Source organism: Glossina fuscipes, unplaced genomic scaffold (genome assembly GCF_014805625.2).
Source record: "Glossina fuscipes isolate IAEA_lab_2018 unplaced genomic scaffold, Yale_Gfus_2 2, whole genome shotgun sequence".
NCBI classification, from domain to species: Eukaryota; Metazoa; Arthropoda; class Insecta; order Diptera; family Glossinidae; genus Glossina; species Glossina fuscipes.
In genome coordinates, this window is record NW_023998416.1 from 13,183,376 (window position 1) to 13,199,278 (window position 15,903).

The window sequence follows — 15,903 nt, forward strand, 5'->3', positions numbered from 1 at the left end:
CACACAGACTGCACACAATATGCGATGCATTATACGTTTTGTAAATGGTTGTGCTTTAAGAATCTTCAAATCAAATCGTGATGGCATTTTGTTTGTTTGTTTAACGCATCAGGTAGAACGTCGTAACTAAACGCAAAATTCGATTGTACCGACGACATGGCGTTTTTAGCCCTTCAGTTAAAATAGCGATTCCTATAAACAGCTCAAAAAAAAAAAAAAACGCCTTTTTCCCCCCGACATTTAAACTTTCTATAGCTTCTTCACGTTGTATGCCTTACTGTTATGCTTTGCTCCACGGCAACCTAACCTTTTATAGCTTTTGTGCATGCATAACACAGATTTTATTGCGACCAGATATTTCGATTTGAAACCACAACGTGAAGGCTATTGGGACTGTATTGGCAGTGCTTGGGTTAGATGCCCGCAACATTTTTTACTGGCATAAGATAGCTGCATCCAAAGAAGTTTAAACTGTTACACATACAAACTTCTTTCACTGATGGAAAATAGTATAAAAGGCGTTTTAACGTCCTGATAGAAAGCAAATTAGGCTTTAGTTCCTTTTTTAATTTTATTTCCACATGCACAGTAAATATCACAGTTTGATGGTTGCTAAACAAGAAAGGCAAAGAATTTTTACGAAAAAACAAAAATACCTTACCCTAAGCCCAGCGTTATTTCGCATACCAAGGAGTAAAAAATTACTTGTATCACTTAGAACCAACTTTTTCATTCAATAATTAACCGATTCGGATAAATAAATTATTGATTGAGTTATTTGTGCGAATTCACTGCCTAATAGCTGAACAGTTTTCCACAATAATGAGCATATCAATGGGAATTATTATAACACTATCGTTTGACCTGCCATTGATCAAATTTCAGTTTTGTATCCCATTCTTTGCTTTCGAACAGTGAAACCGTCACACGTGTCGGGATGCCCACTCTCCCAACGTCGTATACGATAGCTGTGGTAATACAAAGACACGGGAGCTATAAATAATGATACGCAGATAGACTTCCAGCAGTTTCCACTCTAATCCGATGTAGCCCTCCAGATGTAGTGTTGCCCCTAGCTTAAAGGGACTGTCTCACCTACTGGGACAATTCCGTTGACTCTTAAAGAACCCAGAACAACCCAATGACCAAAGTGTTTATGTATGATGGAATATTTGTCGCTATTACTAACGATATGAACTGAAAATTACACAGTTAGACAGTTGTCCGGTCTTGCGTATCGGCAACGTCGTCGACTGAAGCATTTGGAGCATCTAAGTTTATGGATTTCTTGAAAATACCTGGAAAACTTAATATCAATAAAATGTTTAACTTTATTAAAGCGACTACACTAGGTACTTACTCTAAAAAAGAGCCATGATTTCACCTTACTTTTCCGTTGTAGAATTCATTTCTCTAGTTTGAATGAATCCTAATGGTAATACACATCATCCATTGCGCACAAAGTCTTGGTAGTGGATTCAAATATATGCACAATGGTTCATCCTCCAGGCACTTATTCTTACCTGACGGATTTGTGCTTTATTGGGCATTTTCTTTGTTTCCTTTCCTTTAAACATTGTTTTTCTCGAGATCTCGCTTGAAACAAGAAACGACCCACGTGCGATCGCACCTCCGTCTGCCGATGTTCCCATTCCAGCTGCTTCTTCAGACGCTGACAGATATACCAAACGATTCGCGAAAGGGGTGACACGTTTTACTATAACATAAATAAGTGAAAAATTCGATCATGATTCTCCGATATAACGTTTCTTAAATATTGGAATTTACTTAATTCGCTTATCTAAAGGACCTAGCATTAAACGAGAATAGAATATAAGAGACCTATACACCATTACGCGTAGTAAAAAAGATCTGAACTTTTGTTCGAAAGGTATTTTTAAAAAAACTCAGTATTGTATTGTTGCTCTTTCTCTTTCACCGTGTTTATGTGAACTCTGCAACAATTATTAATAAATAATAATCTACACACACCCTGACATAGTACATAACATTCTTGTACAAAGTACTCGAGAACTTGAAGAACTTTCTACCTTTTCATAATCATAACTACAGCAAAAAGTAACAGCAAAATTTTACTTTGCAATTCAACATAATTTCGTGTATTGTAATTTTCTTTTTCGCATTTACATTATTTAAAGTTTGCTTGACAACGAGATGATTGTTTGCATGAAAGTTAGCGGAAGAGACCAAATAAAATTTAAAGTATGCATTTCCAACCAACCGGGAATGTAATGCTAAAAACAGCAGCAGCAGGTGCCGCATGCATAATTAAAGTACGAAAAGAATCTAAAACGACAGACCAACTCCGCAGGCATATCATGAGTTACATTAAAGCAAGAAAGTAAAGAAATATGGGAAAGGAAAAAACTGAATATATATAAAGTAGCTTGAAGACCTTGGCAAGGAAAACTATCAAGCTCTGACATACGTATGGAAATAATAGCAGCAAAGAGGCCACATGTGCGTGATGCGGTATAATTTTATAAAATTTTTACTTCAAAGAGTTTTGCATGTGTGCGTGTGTGTGTGTATGCGATGAGCCTTCTTAAAACAGTTTAAATCATTCATATAGAACTGGAATTTAAATTTGAAAATTTTGTTTGAAATAAGTCTTCAAAATTTTTACATTTCGCTTTTCAATTCTTATCTTTATAGGCCCACGTAGTGGCGGCTTTCGAGCAATCACTTTCCAATATGACAACACGACTGCAACAGTTGACCGCCACTGCCGAACGCAAAGATGGTGAGCTGACGGACATGCGTCAGACAATTGAATTGTTGCGCAAACAATCGATACAGGCAGGTCTAACGACTGCTCACATGCAAAGTATGGGCGTGCAGACACAAAGTCAGACACAAAACGATTTATTGGGCAACAAACCACCACCACTGCCACCATCATCTGTGCCCTCCAATCAGCATATATCACGAGCTGCTCAACATCAACAACAACAACAACTGGGAGGAAGCAATGGCAACTCGGGTTCGATGCAACGACATCACAGCTCAGACTCAATGTGTTCAGTAAACTCGATTAGTTCGGGTTGTTCGACACAAGATAAAAAGAAAAAGAAAGGCTGGCTAAGAAGTTCTTTCACTAAAGCTTTTTCACGTAATGCCAAAATATCAAAAACTAGTCGCCATGTTGGCCAGCATCATCATCACAATACAAGTTCCAATAATGCCAATAACAGTGAAAGCTTGACTAATTCTCCTGGCCTACACAGAAGCAACCGCCAAATTAATGCTGAACCACCAGGCTTAGCAGCATTGGCTACACAGCCTGCTCCTTTAGGATCGCCAACAAAGCACTCTAATGCCACTAAAACAGTAACCCTTATTGATAATGCTAAACCTATAGATGCCATAGATCATGAGGACAATGTTCATGTAGTTGAAGATCTCAAGAAACAATTGCGAGAAAAGGATTTAGTTTTAACTGATATACGTTTAGAGGCGTTAAGTTCAGCCTCCCAATTGGAGAGTTTGAAAGAAACTGTAAATAAAATGCGTGCAGAAATGATGTCCCTGAAGCAGAATAATGAGCGATTACAAAAATTGGTAACCAGTCGTTCGTTAGCTGGTTCAGAAGCTTCTCTAGGCAATGCCATAAGTCCCAACGGATCTATAGGAGAGTCGCGAAGATATTCCTTGGCTGACGGAAGCACCAGGCCTCCTATGGAACTACCCAAACGTTTAGAAGAAGAGGTTGAGGAAGAAAATATACCACCTGCTCCAGCACCAGAACCACCACCTCCTCTTTCACCATCCACGCATATCGACTTAACCCCGCCACCACCCGCTCTCGAACCCATCCCCAGTCCGGCTCATATGCCAACCACCTCAGAGGAAATGTCTGACATTAATGATGGTAAAAAGATTGCCATTGCTGTTTACTTAGGCCAGCCTGAATCTTTCAATAAGTACTGCGAGGAGCTATTGGAAGTTGATGAATTTTATGCGAACGGATCTATAGTAGCGAACGCACGAGATGAGAATGGAGAACGTAAAGCATTTTCAATGGCCAGTCCCAATGAATTTGTTATCGCATATACGTACATTTCTGGCAAGACAACATGGCAGAATTTAGATTACATTGTGCGCAAAACTTTCAAGGATTACGTATCGCGTATAGATCCCGGAACCAATTTGGGTTTGAACACGGATTCCATTACATCATACCATCTAGGAGAGGCGAAACGTGGCCCAGAAATGGGTTTTCCCGAGCTGCTTCCTTGCGGTTACATAGTAGGCAATGTACGCACCTTGTACATATGTTTGCAAGGTGTTGGGAGTTTGGCCTTCGATAGCCTAATTCCGAGGAGTATAGTGCATCGGTATATAAGTTTATTAACCGAACACAGACGTTTGATTTTGTGTGGACCTAGTGGCACTGGCAAATCATATTTAGCTAGACGTTTAGCTGAGTTTCTAGTAGCGCGATCGGGCCGTGGCAATCCGTCAGAAGCTATAGCAACGTTCAAGTAAGTCAAACAAAATGGGATATAAAGTAAAAAAAATAATAGCCGACTGTGACCGAATCTTTTATACCCACCTCGTTAGTCTTAAAAAGGACGACAAAAGCTAAATGTTGATTCTTCCACGCCTTCTTGATACCATTCAACATGGTTACGTAAATATATATGGCTTTCCAAAAAAAAAATTTGTTTTATTAAATATCTACGTTTGCAATGGATCAGACCGAAGGTCTTACTACTGGCTGTATAACGGCTTGCCTTTATCCTAAACGTTCCCTTTTTTATAATTGACGCGTTGTGCACAAAAATTGGATTAACCGCAATTTTATAATTCCTTGAACTACAATCTTTTTATTGTATGAAACGAAACCTCTCTTACCATGATTCAATTTCTTTCCTCTTTTGCTCGTTTAAAGCGTGGATCACAAATCCTCCAAAGAATTGCGTCAATATTTAGGCCATATAGCTGAACAAGCGGCTATAGCAAATGGAGCTTCTGAATTGCCATCTGTGATTATACTGGACAATCTGCATCATGCTTCAGCATTGGGAGATGTGTTCTCTTGCCTGTTAAGCGCAGGCCCGGCTGCTAAACTACCTTGCATAATTGGCACAATGTCCCAAGCCACCTGTAATACTACCAACTTACAATTGCATCACAATTTCCGTTGGGTAAGTAGCGCTAAAGGAAAGAATCGAAAAATTTGTTTAAAGCACTACCAATGCAAATTTAGGTTTTAACAGCTAATCATATGGAACCAGTGAAAGGATTTTTAGGGCGTTTTTTAAGGAGAAGACTTTTCCAATTAGAATTACAAACACAACATTCACAACCTGAATTGGGAACGGTCTTAGCTTGGTTGCCTGGCGTATGGCAGCATATTAATCGATTTTTGGAAGCACATAGTTCAAGTGATGTTACAATCGGTCCTCGTTTATTCTTAAGCTGCCCATTAGATCTTAAAGAGTCGCAGGTTTGGTTCACGGATATATGGAATTATCATTTGTCGCCATATCTTATAGAGGCCGTAAGAGAGGGAGTGCAACTCTACGGACGTCGAGGTGGAGCCTGGAATGATCCTTCTGCTTTTATTAGGAACTCTTATCCCTGGCCTTATGGACCTGATTCAGTGCCACCTTTAAGACAAATTAATGCAGAGGATGTTGGCCTCGAAGGAGTAGCGGCCAGCAATGGGGAAAATCAAGATCCTTTGGTAAGTCAATCTTCTGATCTAATGAGTTTTATAACTTTTCTTAAGTCACATATTATTTTCAGTTAAATATGCTTATGCGCTTGCAAGAAGCTGCCAATTATTCCGAGAACCAGGATCCCGAAAGTGACTGTGCTAGTTTAGATTCGAACGTAACACCAGATAGCTCAGCTGGTGCCGAATAAATGTCATGTATTTTCATACTCCTTACGTACTCCGTATTCATAAGATAATGCAAATAATTTAATTACAGCTTTCCCCAAAGTTTATATACAATACAAATTCTCTACATACCTACATAGATAAAGATACATTATATGCTTAACATATATATAGAGGGAGAATGTGTACACACTGAGAAAGAAAGATACAATATTCCATATATATATGCATATATATATTCTCTTTTTAAATCATGTGTATGTACAGCGTAAGAGAGTTTTTTGAAAAAGCGACTCTGAATTTGGAAGCATCTGAGAGTAATTAAATGAGCGAGCTTGAATTTCAAAAAAGCGACTCTAAATTTGGAAGCATCTCTGAGACTAATTAAATTTTTAATTAAATAAAAATTTCATTTAGGGAATGAAGATTAGGCTAAATAATACGAGACAATGTTGAAAAGGAAATACAACCCTGCTTTTTGTTTTTCGCCTTTTTTTTTTTGAAAATCTTAAAGAAAATTGTTAAGCTTGCGGATAAATGAAGTATGCGCATATAAAAAGAAGAAGATGAAGAAGAATGAAAATTTCAAAAACTTCCATAAAAAATTAAATGAAAAATTTGCTTACACTACTTTCTTTGAGATTAACTTATTAGCAAAGTAGAGGAAAGTGGTAGACTAAGTAAATTCGGGAAATGAAATTGGTTAACTAAATTGCACCTTTTAGCGGCACTTGTTAAATATGCAAATTTACACTCGAAGCCACATAAGCAAAACGGAAAGCTAACAATTGATTTCTGTCTTGAAAAAAGGAAAAAAAATGAATAATGAAACCTTAGCTAAACAATTTTCTTTAAATATGAAGTGGCATAAGTATGTCAACGTATTCCTTAGATGCTTTTAATATAAAAGCTGGGTTTTTTTTTCAAAAATCTCACCAACAAAATTTTATATATATATATATATATATATATATAAATATAATTATATAAATGATATATGAGACATAAAATTTTATAAAAAGAATATGTATTATAATAACATAGTCGAACATGTATAATATATGTGCTATGCAAATTATGTACACATATAATACACAATCTATGAGCAGTTTGATCAAGAGAGGCAAAGTCTTAAACGTCATTGGCCGAAACGCTTCGACCTGTCCATCAAATCCTCACCCGGAAATAAGACAGCTTGTCGAGTTTATAGTGCCCCCCTGCGCTTCTAAACCGGCCATATTCAAGACTTTGAGGCATGTTAACGCTATAGCACTCGTTTTGGTTTCGTTTTATACTCAGCACAAAGAATAATGTGTTGTTCTTTTGTGCAAATCTTGAAGAAGCAGAAATGAATTGTGATCATTCGCTCGGGGGATGTCTCCTATCCGTTTAACACGATAACGGCCATTAAGAAGTAAAGAAATAGAAGGAAGTAGGGAGATGGTGGCGGTCACAGCCTAATGGGTGTGTCCCCAATCGGTCAAACATAATCGCTTCGCCGAGTAAGCACTCACTTTAGCTACGACCAAATGACATAACTGCTGTAGCATCTTCATTTTGTAGCCAATTATTTTATATACGCTATAATATAATAACAATTAGTGGAAACATTGGATTTCCAACTGTTATAGGTTTTCTAATATACATATACAATTACATTATGGCTACTCTTGTGAACTATTCCTAATCAGATATTAGATATCACAAAATTTCAGACGTCTGTGCAATGTATACTGATCCTCTGTTTCAAATAAAGCTTTATATAGCGAGTGTTCGAAAAAGTGGTCCAATCTGAAAAATTTTCAATAGCGCTTATCCTTGGGCCAAAACTTGTTCATGTACTAAATATTGCAATATCCCAAATATTACGGCTTTTATGTTGAACATAAAAAAGCAAGACAAATTGACAGATGGGCAAAGTTAGATCGAAACACTTTCTGAATCGATCGGCATAATAAAAGGTGGATCCTTCTGGGTTGCATGCACACAAACTTAATATATCCTTGTACCAAAAGTGGCATAAGGTATACCAAGAAACGAGAAGGATCAGCATGACTCCATCGTAGGCTTTGATATCTGCACTAAAGCCTCATCTAGTCTTCATGAACTAACGTACTTTATTTTGTGTTCTTTTTTATTTATATGTAAATATATTTTTAAAATGAATCATCGATGTCTACTAGGCAGTGCTCGCGGGTGCAAAACTCAAGTGCGGTAAAGACTTTACCGTGATCGTAGCTGTAGTAAAGGCTAATAAGGGACATGCCCTGAGTAATTGGAGGATTAAAACAGCGAAACAAAAAAGAACCCATTTCTTTCTGCTAAATCCAAAGGAATTTCTTTTCATGAAGTAGCCCCCTTCCATGTGACAGACATTTGGCCAAATTGCAACAGAGGTAGGATTGACAGAGAAATTTAAATACCTCCCTCTTTCTTGATCAATCTTTGTATACTCACAAATTATATCGTGCATATCCATTCATGTATATGTCACTAACATATACACGTTATATTTTTATTTTGCTCTTATTTTGCTTTTTGTCTCTTTCTCATTTATTCGTTTTCTAGTTTTCCTTTTCGATTTCGTGAAATTTGTTTGTATAAACTGTAAATATATTAAATGTGAAAAAGACCTAATAATAAATATGTAAAACTAAGCCAAATTAAACTATCTAACATTAATTATAAGTAGTAAAGCATTTAATTAATTTAAAACATGAAACATAAAACCCTTATAGTAAAAACTGAAATGCTTGTTTAAAAAAAATTTAATAGTAAGAAATTTTCCTACTAAACTCTCCTTAAGTCGATAAAAACAAATTCTAACCTCACTTTTTATATACTATACTGCAAGAAAGAAAACAAGAAAAAGAAAGAAAAACTGAAAATAACCTTTAACTTTTGCTACAAACGAATATCAAGAAAAAATATGTATTTATATTACATACATACATATGTACATTATATATATTTACTTATATACGCGTACCAATAGTAATATAAAAAAAAAAAAAGAAAAAAAAACAAAAATGTTCATAAAGGCATCCTTCATTCATTCATATTAAAAAACTGCAATATACGTAAAAGTAACAGTAAACAACTATTATAGCTAATTTTATTTAAAAAGAAAGAAATTAAGAAAATAAAAAAAAAAAACAACAATATAAATATGTTTTAAAACTTTATATATTTAGAAGTGTGCTTGTTAATGTTTTTTAGTTTTAAATTTTAATTCTACGTATATACATATAAATATTATCTAAAATATTTAATTTATGTTAAAAGCAATTCTTTTATTTTTTATTTTTGTTTTTTAATTTTGTATTTTTATATATGCATTTTTCGCTTAGCTTATTATGTATTATTGTGTGAATCAAAATTCGGAAAAGAGAAAAAAAAAACAAAAAAAATTGAAATAAATTATTATCGTATTTGTATTCATATAAAAAATATCTCATGCGAAATTTATACGATTGAGGTGCAAAATCAAAACAAAAACAAAGTACTAAAAATCCTTACTCATAAGATCAAGAGAAAAACAAAATAACTAAAGCAAAAGAAAACATGAAATACAACAACAAAAATCAACTGCTAATAAAAAGGCAATAAAATTTTTTCAATATCAAAAATTATAAAATGTCTCAATTATTATGGATATTTGAGTTGCTTACGGAGTAAACTTGCATAAAGCTTGAAATGAAGATGATCACAACAAAGAAGCCAGACACACGATAGAAAATGAAGATAAATCAACTAATTTCGATTTATACATTGACTGATCGTGTGTAGGGAAGTAAAAAAATGGAATTTGATTGACAAATAATCAAAACTGATTACGTTTTTCTTCTTGGGACTAAGTGAGTTCATTGAAAAGTCGATACGATGGAAACAAGATACTGTAAGAGAAAACTTATCTACATAAAATATATATAGAGAAGATACTGTGGTGTCGTCCAATTAAGAAAATAAATTTTCACTATCATCATTTGATTAAACCTGTTTCAACCGAGTTTTCGAATTTGCGTTTTCTTTCTCTTTCCTTCTAACGATGCGGATCTAGAAAAAGGGAATAAGGAGGAACGAAAGTCGTTGAAACTAATTTCGTAACAGTGGAAAGGAAAACGCAGAAAGTGATTTCGCTAGAGAAAAAATCAACAACATTTTTTCTACTTAAAAAAATCGCTTAGCATATATACCTGTAGCCAAAGATATGCTAGGGAATTTTTTTAAATTCTGATTTTTGTGTGATTGGCCAAACAAAACAAGCCATGAACAATGTTTAAATTGACTTCCCGGATGTCTTAGATTCAGCTCAGATTGGTGAAAGTCCGAAAGAATGAAAATTGTTGGAATTACACTAAATATCGTTTTGAGAAGTCGAGGTTCGCGCAATCGAATTTTTGAAAATTATGTCACGCCCGTAATGGCCTTTTCGTATCATTTATACCAATAAAAAGCAAATTTTTTTTTTATTCAAAATGTGCATTGACGTAATAACATAACAAAACTAAAGAGGTGTTACGAAAAACAGTTATTCGATGTAAATTAATGAACCTATACCCATCCCTAAACTCATTGACGCATAGAACTTTAAATATTTTATGGAAATAATTATCTTTAAGGCTTCGAATCTATTGGTGCCTTACAATTAAAAAGTATTATGAGAACACGGAGAGTCGATAATCATGGTCCAGTAGTCTTCGTGCTTCTAGCCCTACGATTTATCTCTTTAACCTAAATAAATTACAATAATAACAACATTATAAACAAGTAAAATCACTAAAGTGAATACCCTACACCATTCTGAAATTATTCATGCAACTTTTTCTAAAAATAAAGCTTTATAAGAGAATTGGTCGACAAAGTGGTCCGATCCGAACCATTCTTAATTGCATTCATTCTTGAACCAAAATATAATTGCAGCAAAATATCCCAAAAATTTCGAGCTATAAGTTAAACACGGACAGAAGGACAAAGAAGATTCATGAAGTAATTCTGAATCGATCTACATAATAAAAATTGGGTCTACTTCAAGTCAATGACATCGTTTATTGACGTAGAAATATTATCCTATTATCAAGTATCATTCAATAATTTCCACGAGTTTCATGGGGTTTGAAATTGGAATTTAGTGTTGACTCCTTCTTTGATTCAATCACTTCTTTATGTGCCCCAAATGATTGCTTTCTTCCATACAAAGTTTACATTTTGCTACAATTTTTAAAGGATTTTTTTTCGTAAGCATGGCCTCAAAAGGAATATGCCAGAAGCCGGAAAAGTCTGATCAACCAAGTAATTCATGGTAAACATGCACGCATGCAGTTCTCTAATGAAAGTAAACACAATCTTTCAAAAGTTGTGAAAAATCAATCAACAGATGGCATAAGCACTTATGACTGTATTACGCTACATTGCTCCAGCAAGTTAACATATCAATTATATTGTTAGCATCTATATGTCTCTGAAAATTGTTTCAATTGTTACAGAGCATTTTTTTATTAGTTTTTAAGTTCTTTACTTTCTTCTACGAGAATAGTTCACCCTCAGTCATATACGACGGAAAAGTTATTAAAGGGCACAAAATATATGAAGAAATAAATAGAAAATAAATAGAAAATAATAGAGCTTGCGACAAAAATAATAGACTTTGCGACAAAAATAATAGAGCTTGCGACTTTTTCTTCTTGAAGGGTGATGTATCGTCTAGCAAAATTTTATCGCATGCTAGTAAAAATTTCTCATTCAAGTAAGTATCTAATTTAGTGCTGCCAGACGAAAATAAAAAGCGAAACAAAATGCTGTTGCGGCCACATTCACATAGATGTAAAGAAATCATTGGAAATGAATGTAATTAAATAATATTTTAAAAGTAAACGTAGGGGAATCAATAAAAACGTAAAATTTGAAAAGTAAACATAATGAAATTGATGTTAAAATAAATAAAAATACTGGTTTCTCTTATTAATTATTGCAAATTATTTATCCAGGATAATTTTTAAATTAGAAATTGCCTTCTCCTATATTCCTTTCCTTCTATAAGATGTAGTGTCTATCTTTTTACAACACAAAAAACTGTATAAACTGCCAAAGCCGGTAAAAGTTAATAAAAACTTGAGCAGATATTTGTGAAAATCTCTATATACGCATATTCAGTGCTTCTCTTGTATCTAACAGAAATATAAAAGCCTATAATATGAGTGTACACTTTCAATGCAATCAACATTGAAATCTAATAAAACAAGGGGAGAGAAAATGTTGGTGATAATATTTCCTTATTCCTAAAAAAGTGATATAATCCCTATCAATATGCAGGATAACCGGGTTTTTTGAGATGAGTTGGTAGTACTAAGAACTGAAGTTTTTTGTCAACCAGCTGCTGTAAGTGAATAAGTAAATTTTATTTAGGAATTTCTTGTAAGTTGTATATTTTTAAAAGAAATTGATAGAAAATTGTGGATATTGTAAGACAGTTTACAATATTTTTGATTTTTCAAAAATTCCTCATTAAAAAGCAGCTATTTTATAATAGTTATTTTTTCGATGATTGTATAATTTTTATAGTATATGCTAATTGTTTAGTTCTAGAAAAACCGATATATTAGAAATTTTAACTATTCAGTTTAAAAATTACATGTGAAAATTGTGTGTGGAAGTTATATCATCGGCAAAAAGTCAAACAATCAATAAAATTAATGATTACATAATCTCTAGCACTGTAGCTCTCTTGCGCACCGCTTTACGAAAATCTTCTCCCTTACCCCTTGCTTACACTGATTGTATTAACAGATGTACTCTTTTTTGTTGCTTTTTTTCCAGCTTATTGTTATAAATTGTCAAGCGAAATATGGCTCTGCGTGTCTTGGATATGGCTTTACGCCGTCAACTAGCAGCTCAAGTGGTTCGCTGTCCACAAATTGGCAGTGTTGCTTCCGTGCATACTTTAGACAAGATTGGTAAACGTGAAATTGTTGGTTACGGCTGGAACGGCACTGCTTGTTATTATGATCGTGCCGATTATCCAATGCCTGCCGTACGTTTTCGTGAACCGACCAATGAAATTAATAATTTGCGTCAGAAGGAGAAAGGTGATTGGAAAAAAATGAGTATAGATGAAAAGAAAGCTTTATATCGAGCCAGTTTCTGTCAGACATTCGCTGAAATACAGGCGCCTACCGGTGAATTCAAGCAACATTTTGGCGTCGGCTTGCTTTTCACTGCTATGGCTATTTGGGTAGCCATCTTCATGAATTTGTTCGGTATGCAAGCAGAGAATGTTATTGACTTGACCTTATTATTCATTTTTAAATTTCCAGTGTACGATGAAATGCCCGTCACCTTCGATGAGGAACACAAAAAGGCTCAATTGAAACGTATGATTGACTTGGAAATGAATCCAGTGACTGGGTTAGCCTCCAAGTGGGATTATCAAAATAATAGGTGGAAGTAAATGTTGCGGTTACAATGCGCCTTTCACACCAAAAACATACCTAACCCTTCTCCAAATTAACCATAGTTTCTCGCACATCTATACGCAATCTAAGTCTTTTTATCTTTTAATTGTTAATATCTTATGTGCGTTTTTGTGCGTAAAAGCGATTTGAGGCCTCTTAATGTAAGCTATTAAGATCTAAAGTTTGTCTATTTAGTAGTAAATATTTAAAGTTAATTATGGATAAGAGGCAAAACGAGAAAATAAGTAAAAAGATTTACAATAATACTACGAAAACTTAAATGGTTTTTAATAATGAAAAAGTTGACTTTCATGGCGGGGAGAGGAATTTTTCGCACAATCTCATATTTATGGAGCTTTCGCGGTATTTGGGCAAAGTGAAGTTCAAGCGATCTCTCACCAGAAATCTGATTCTTACAAAAAAAAAAAAAAACTAAGAATTACAGAGGAATGATCACAATGACAGGGGTGTAACAAAACTCAATCCTATTAACAGGGATAAATTATAAAAATGCGCGAAAATTTTATCTTATCTATTCACTGTTTTAAGTCAGTTAGTGAATGCAATTTTGCATCTACTAAAATTATCCTTTTTTTACCTAAAGGCAACGACTCATAAACGTAATTTTAAGATATGACAGTAAAGTGTAATTCGCTTTTTATTCTTCATATCGAAGTTGTTAAAGCTGGGTTTTAGTTAATAAAATCTGCTTTTCTGTCCACGTGACGAGCTTAACAGAGTAAGTCTTCCAATATTTGAAAGTCCAATCTTTCGTCACAAATTTTTAGATAACTCAAACAAATACTATACCATCGGTATGCGCCAGTAACTATACAGGAAGTCGTTTCAGACCACGACTAACGCATTCTAAACATCAACTTTTTGTTGAGTTTTTTGAAAAATGTCATAATGGATATGGAACAATATAACACGATGCATGCAATGCCATATTGAATTTTTCGATTACCCGCGCTTCTCCGTTGATTCTCTTATATCTTATTCATGTATATCTTATGGAACACATCTGGATTCACCTTATTTTTTTTATATTTTCGAGGATTGCCGTTAAATTGATTCGTCTATTTTTAATATTTTATTTAAAAAACCTTATAAAACTGCAATTTTACTTTCTATGATTAAGGTGTGATTTTTTCGTTCTATATTCTTGAATAGTTGGATTGGCTTGCAACGTGCATTTGAGTTCTATTTTACGAAATTTCTCCATTTCCCTATTATGCCGCTTAAGTTCTACCAATTCTTCTGTTTTAAGGTCACATAATCTTTCTAAACAATTATAAATTTTTTCATAAGGATTGCTTGTACGTCCACGGGAGGAGGAAGTTTCACGATACGCTGCACTTGGCGGTAATTCCTTAGAATTAGTAGTGGACTGCTGTTGCAAATCATTTAAATCGGACTGATCTTCAATTTCCGGAGATAAGGAGTTGGGTAGAACTTCACGTGAACTTTCCTCGCAATTGTCCGCCGCATCACTTTCCATGTCCAATTCAGGTGGTGGATGCTTTACAATAACTTGTTCTTGATCGAATTCATCTGGCTCATCGTCGGACATCTCAGCCTCATTAAGTACTGTTATGTTATATAAATTATTACCATATTCGACGGTATTGTTTTCCTCCACTTCGAGTTTAATACGTTTCGGTGGAGCTTCTATAGCTCTCAATAGAGGCAATTCTGCTTGCCTCTTATCACAATCCTTAACGATCGCCGTCGATTGTTTTTTGTTTGTGATCGGTTCTTCACTTCCCTGATCTAGGTATTTGTTAAAATTCTGAAGCATTGTAAAAATAATGTCTTCTAAAGGCGACAGAGCGGCTAAACCCTTATTTTTCGCTTTCTTTGTAACATATCGCCTTTGATCTGACCATACCTGCAAATTAGTAAGAAAAAATTGAATAAATTGGTAAGTATTTCCCCCGCATGCTAATTCACCTTTTTCCACTCGCACATACTTTTTCTAGGCGGTCCACTTTTATTAAGTGCTTTTTCTAAATTACGCCAGCATTTCACGTATCGCTCTTTTGTGAAAGCGTAATGAAACCCCTTCGCTATATCAGGATTTTGTGACATGAAATTGTACAATATTTCACTTTGCACTTTATTAATTGCATTATAACTGCAATATGATGAATTGATATTAAAACTGATAAATAAAGAGAAAAATACATGCACTTACACTTTATGTGGTTGCGTTTTATTCACAGAATTCATGATGATTTGTTGTTATCGTGTTTTTCGTGCTGTCGTAAAGGGAAGTGAAATGAAATTCTTGCGAACACAAGCAAATGACAAACAATTTCACAAACAACGGTCATTCACTGTGATGAGACCAAGGTGAAGATGTTCGCGTGCATAGGTGAGTAATCGTTCACAATAGTGAAATTAATCTGAAGAAACGTAATAAATAAAGTCTTTATAATCTCATAGAAGAGGGACTGTAAAAGAAAGCAGCCATGCCTTTTCTTATGATATATTTGAACTGTTACACACTATGAGGAGAGCAAGTAGATGAAATCGTCGTTTCCCCTTCCTAGACGTCTCTCCCAACCGTAAAAATAA

The 15,903-nt window shown here is 34.5% G+C and overlaps 3 protein-coding genes across 15 annotated transcripts in view; 2 read left to right on the forward strand and 1 right to left on the reverse strand.

The window, feature by feature from the left end:
* The window catches only part of LOC119633982 (protein sickie), a 320,882-nt gene extending 314,051 nt beyond the window's left edge, over window positions 1–6,831 (forward strand). For 11 of the 12 annotated variants that reach the window (XM_038027862.1, XM_038027863.1, XM_038027865.1 and 8 more), the window contains 4 exons: window positions 2,677–4,505; window positions 4,916–5,171; window positions 5,234–5,713; window positions 5,776–6,831. In XM_038027862.1, the coding sequence (XP_037883790.1) occupies window positions 2,677–4,505; window positions 4,916–5,171; window positions 5,234–5,713; window positions 5,776–5,895 (2,685 nt within the window). In that variant the 3' untranslated portion in view covers window positions 5,896–6,831. The remainder of the gene's footprint in view (window positions 1–2,676; window positions 4,506–4,915; window positions 5,172–5,233; window positions 5,714–5,775) is intronic. The other variant, XM_038027864.1, reaches the window with a different exon arrangement.
* A 5,332-nt stretch (window positions 6,832–12,163) lies between these two features.
* On the forward strand, window positions 12,164–13,589 carry LOC119633510. 2 transcript variants are annotated; one of them, XM_038027103.1, is made up of 3 exons: window positions 12,164–12,250; window positions 12,689–13,128; window positions 13,186–13,589. In XM_038027103.1, exons 2-3 carry the CDS (start codon window positions 12,717–12,719, stop codon window positions 13,317–13,319), a joined length of 546 nt encoding a protein of 181 aa, XP_037883031.1. In that variant the 5' UTR covers window positions 12,164–12,250; window positions 12,689–12,716; the 3' UTR covers window positions 13,320–13,589. The 2 variants fall into 2 exon arrangements, with proteins under 2 accessions (XP_037883031.1, XP_037883030.1); XM_038027102.1 differs by having other exon boundaries at window positions 12,207–12,286.
* A 759-nt stretch (window positions 13,590–14,348) lies between these two features.
* LOC119633800 lies at window positions 14,349–15,903 on the reverse strand. The gene is made up of 4 exons (XM_038027550.1): window positions 15,835–15,903; window positions 15,521–15,731; window positions 15,277–15,460; window positions 14,349–15,214 (listed from the first exon to the last, which is right to left on the reverse strand). The coding sequence occupies exons 2-4, from the start codon at window positions 15,553–15,555 to the stop codon at window positions 14,447–14,449; spliced, it is 987 nt and encodes a 328-aa protein (XP_037883478.1). The 5' UTR covers window positions 15,556–15,731; window positions 15,835–15,903; the 3' UTR covers window positions 14,349–14,446.